General features: G+C 49.8%; 1 protein-coding gene across 2 annotated transcripts in view; it reads right to left on the reverse strand.

Annotated features, from left to right (window-relative positions):
- CRY2 (cryptochrome circadian regulator 2) overlaps positions 1–5,130 on the reverse strand; it is a 28,142-nt gene extending 23,012 nt beyond the window's left edge. Inside the window, exons 1-2 of one of the 2 annotated variants that reach the window (XM_026065846.1) lie at positions 4,584–5,130; positions 2,196–2,502 (exon numbers count right to left, since the gene is read on the reverse strand). In XM_026065846.1, the coding sequence (XP_025921631.1) occupies positions 2,196–2,502; positions 4,584–5,130 (854 nt within the window). The remainder of the gene's footprint in view (positions 1–2,195; positions 2,503–4,583) is intronic. The other variant, XM_026065847.1, reaches the window with a different exon arrangement.
- Positions 5,131–5,180: the final 50 nt, after the last annotated feature.

Consider the following 5,180-nt stretch of genomic DNA (forward strand, 5'->3'; position numbering starts at 1 on the left):
GACACGGCGCCCTCAGCCGCCCAGGCCGCGGCAGCCCGGCCTCCCCCGCACAGCGCCACGAGAAGCGCAGCTCCGCCGCCGCCGGGCCCGGGTGCACAGCGCCCCCCGTCGGGCCGGCAGGGAGGCGGGACCGGCCCCGCCGCCGTGGCCTCTCAAGAGCGCGCAGGAGCTGGCGTGGCTTAAGCGAGTCAGAGCAGCAGCCAGCCTGGTCACAGCAAAGCCCTCCTCACCACATACGCAGAAATGTTTGTTTCTCACTATCTTAAGCAAATTTTATATCTGAAGCCACCCACACCTACAATTTCCTTGTTCCGTTTCCTTGTTCCTGCTTCAGGAGCCACTATTCCCTCGTGCTGCTGAACAGCTCTTCAAGGAGACAGACCAAGATACCAAGCCTCATTTTTATTCAACAGATCTGACAATTATAAGTCAGTATTTGCATCATTAAAAAATTCTGTTCCAATAGGAAATTTGAGGACCAAAAAGCCCACCCTCCACCAAAAAAAAGAATGAGACGATGCACCCACCAAGGTGGTAAACATGGTCAAGAAACCAGAAACACATGCTCAGGACAGAAACAAGTGTCCTAGTGTTTCTGCAGTAGCAGTCAGACATCAACGCGTAGGGTCCACCTGGGCATGCTATAAAGTAGTTGCACCCACTGCCCAAAATCCCTGTTCAAATAACCCTTTGAATTAAAGGGGCCCAGAGTTTAGAAAGCTGATACAGTATACAGTACAGCATGACAGCTTATTACAGGAGGTCACTGCTTACAAGGATCAGAAATCATGGCTTTAGAGTAGCCTCAGATGGCATTGGCACAAGACCAGATGGGGTGCAAAGAGTTCTGCAGGATTATAACTGTTTAGAGGAAGCCTAAATGCAAGTTCCAATTAAAGGGATTGACACAGCTGGGCAGAACTGGGATTTTTTTTTGGCAAATGATTGACTGAACTGGACATGGGGGAAAAAGTTACAAGGAACAAGCCAAAAGACAAGCCACAAGCACCAGAGGGGATCAACAGGAGGTATGGCACAAGTCCCCTGAAACTGGCCTAATTAGTAACAACATAGTTGTCAGATACAAATCTCTCTCCTACACAGGAGGGAAAGAGGACAAACATGAACTCTGCCCTGGGATCTCCACCCTACAGAAGCAAGTGCTTCAGAAACTTTTCCCCTCCCTTCTGAGCCTGAAAAAGGCAGAGGTCTTGCTCCTCTTTAACAAAGGCATGCCATTTAAGACAGCATGCTCTCCCTCACAGAAAAAAGGTGCAGAAGGAATGAGAAGTTTCATCCCTGCCTCTTGGATAGCTTAAGCTAACAAACCAGATGGGCAGAAACACAGACACAAGAGAACTCAACAAGAGGAGATGCTGGCTCTTCAGACATGAGATTTAGAGGCACTGCTTCTGCTTAGAATTGTACAGAACTAGAAGGGAGGAATTTTCCAATCACTTGCTTTAAAGTGAGTAATAGAAAGATTTACTATTGCCAATTCTACTACAGGGGAACACTTTACTGGAGACTGTTCCTGACAGTCTGGCTACCTGCTTCTTCCTTACATGAAGGTTCAGGATTTTATCATTTCAGACTATGTTAATTCAGTTTGCTGTCATTCTGTATCACCAAATATACACAGCTCTCATCCTGCTCTTTGTCCACTCCATCTCCAACCTCCAGAAAAGCAAGTTGTCCAGATTAGGTCAGAAACATCCATTTTAAAAAGAGATCATGGTAACTTAGTCTTTCCAACACATGCTTTCCCAACTCAGAGACAGGGTGCAATCCAGTGGATAAAACACAATTCAGACAGGCCTTTGGCTCTGGTTCCTGACACAGCTCCTCATACACTTTGCAGGTCAACTTTTCCTGCTCCTGGCTCCTTTCACATTGAAGGTGAGCTCCCCAGACACAGAAACAAACGTGAGGTTGGAGCTACCTACACACCAGTCTCGTTTTTTTCACTGCTTCTGAGAGTAGGTTCCTCTTGTACCTTCCTCATCTCCAGCCCTTTCACCCACGTATAGGCAAAGGAACCCCCCAGAACCATCAAGTTACTCATCCACCACAGGAAGCTCTTTGTCTGCTCAAAATAGATAACAGCCAACACTGTTTGGGCACAGGCCTTGGCTGTCCCAGAGACATTGTGGGTGAGTGGGCTAGTGAACTTAATCTGGAGTCCGGTCACATACCCAATGGCAAAGCCAAACACTCCACCCAGGGTCATCATGCCCCAAAAGCTGGGGCTCCCCAGCTTGTCAAAGTGGTAGAGGGTGTGGAACTCGCCCAGCAGCATCATGAGGGGGAGGAACAGGACACAAGCATTCACATTGTTGTAGAAGGTCAGGCGCCAGATGCTACCATCCACCACTGGCAGCACCTTCTTGGTGTAGATGGCATTGAGCGAGACGCACAGGCTTGCTAAGATCCCAAAGAATATACCGGCCCATGACAGAGTGCCCTCTGCTCCTTCCTGGTCAACACCCAGCCAGAAGCCACCTGCAACCAAACAAATCAGGAATAATCTGAACAACTGATGAAGGACTCAAAACACATACAGCCAGTGATTCATCATCCACCTTATACCAGAAAAAACATAATCATAAGCAGAGACAGGCTTAAGGGTTTCCCCTTTCTATTATGCTAATCCAGTGTGTCAGGACTAGCATTCTAGGAGGATTTCTTTTAGGAGCACAGGTGTTTTACTGCACAATCATTCAATTTTAGAGGATTGATTTCTACAGTGAGTAGGCAGCATGAGTTTAGAAACAATTATTCCACAAAGCCATGAACTGAAGTTAAAGACATTCTTTGTGTACAGGTCATTTTCAGAAGGAGATCGCATGATTTTTTTTTTATTGACAAGGAAGCAAATGGGATGCACAGGTAGCAAGAAATATTCCTCTCTTACCACAGTGTGGGGAGGAAATCAGGCCCCACAACCCACCCAGGCTTGGCTGCACTATTATAAGAATAAAAAGACAAGAGAAATCAGAAGAAGGAAAGACAGTAAAACACATGGGTGTAATACTAAGATGCTCTAGCAATAAAGATCACAAGATAGAAACTGAGTGCAATGTCTTTACTACGTTGAACTTCTTTGAGAGTCAGTACATTTTTTAACCACCTCTGAAACAGGAGCTACAGACTCTGACTCTCCAGGGCAGAGAGGGAGACTGTCCCTCATCCAGCTCATAAGAAAACCATAACAGGGGAGATCAGCTTCTGAAGGAACACTGAAGCCAACTGATTGCATCACTTGGGAAAAATAGCAGCTGTTAGTGAGACAGGCCCTCCTGTTCACCCCTTCTGCGGGGAGGAGAGTCTTTTAACTCATTTTCATTCAAGTTCATCTGCTTGTCTAAGCCCTGGAGTGAACACACATCCACCTGTAACTGGACTAAAATAAAAAAAATGCACTATCCTTGGCATCTGAAAGGCTATGAAGTGGAAGGTAGCATTTGGCATTACTGATGGCTTTGGAATGGAAGAATGGAAGACTAATAAGCTGTGCCCTTTAAGCCAATCAATGCCCTACCCTACTTTCTCAAAACACCAGAAACTCTGGTTGTGTAGTAAGTTTGGTTGATTAGCTAACTCTTCATCACATGCATTCAGCTTGTCTGAATTGGCAGGCTCCATTGTATGGTCCCAATGGTGCTTACAGTTATTAAATACTGTTATTGTTATCAAAGCTAATAATGCAACAATCATTTGAAAGTAGGAAGAAAACCACCAGTTGTTTTAAGGTCTCTGTGAAAAAATAGCAAGTTAAGGTAAGTTAAACTTCAGTGGAGACTTGATAGTTACTTAGTGCTCAAAGGGGGGGGGGAAGGGGGTAAAAAGAGAGCAACAGTCAGAAAAAAGTCATCTCTTCTGTTAAGGACTGTTACCTACTTGTTCTAGACATGCAAAGCAGATTGTCCAAGGTAGAGCAAGGAAAGTTGTGCTATCTCATCAGGGAGCAGCTGTGTACCTGGGGGGAGACTATTAGAGAGGAAGGACAGTTTTGCTTGGCTCAGTATTTGGGTGAAGTCAGCTTACTGTCCAGGTCTGAGCTTAAGGCCAGAATAGCACTACCAAGCCTGAGTGTCCTGAGGGATCACCACTCACATAAGGCAGTTAACACTTCTACAGCCTACTTATCATGGCTTTGCCTACCACCAAGGGGTGCTGAGCAACATCTGCAAATAAAGGACAGGAAGCTCCCATTAGGCCTGTAAGAGTTTAGCATTCCCCTATCTTGCAGGGATACATACTACCGAGCAGTTGGAGACTTGAGATGCTGCAGTGACAACAAGCAGAGAGCAAATAGGGCCTTCCAACAGGCGTTCACCCCAGGGGATAAAGCAGTACAACAGCGCGCTACAGCCCACAGTGAGACGCCAGGACCCCAAAGCCAGGTTAATCAGGCCTCTCTCCAGTCACCTGCCCAACCTCAGGAGAAACCCCTCCTCCGGCTCTCCGAGGCTGCAGGACCGCCTGCATGGTGGGTCCACACCGTGTGGGTACACGTGGGCCACCAGGGGCTGTGGAGCCCCAACGCCACCTGGCCTGGGCACCCTCCCGGCCCCGCTCACCTATAATGATGCCACAGGCCAGCAGGGCATAGAGCGAGGTGGTCTGCTTGAGGAGCAGGTAGGAAAGCAGCACGTTGAAGACGGTGGTGAGTGAGCGCCCCACGTTGTAGAAGGCCACGCCGACATACTTGAGGCAGAGGTTGTTGGAGGTGATCATGCCAATGAAGACGGCGGAGAGGGGCAGGACGCTGCGGGACACCTTGGGGTCAAGGCGGAGGGCAGGCAGGTCAGGGCAGCCGGGGGGCCCGCAGGCCGCCCCCAGGCTGAGGCCCAGGCAGAGGGTGGCCGTGAGGGCGCACTGGAAGAAGGTGACGAAGAGCGGGGCGTCGAGGCGCAGCGAGGGGCTGTCCAGCAGGTACTTGTTGAGGAAGACCATGGTGATGGAGGTGAACCAGTAGAGGCAGACCACGACGGCGATGCGCAGGGCCCGCAGCAGGAAGGGCGCCGGCCGCCCCTCGCCGCCGTCGGCCGGCAGCAGCGGGTCGGCGGCGCTGCCGCCCAGCGCCATCCGCAGGATCCCCGGCCGCTTCAGCTGCGCCCTGTTCATGGCGGGCCGGGCCGTCAGGCGCCCGCCCGGCCGCGGCCCCGGCCGGCCCC

Source organism: Apteryx rowi, unplaced genomic scaffold (assembly GCF_003343035.1).
Source record: "Apteryx rowi isolate R43461 unplaced genomic scaffold, aptRow1 scaffold_232, whole genome shotgun sequence".
Taxonomy (NCBI): Eukaryota; Metazoa; Chordata; class Aves; order Apterygiformes; family Apterygidae; genus Apteryx; species Apteryx rowi.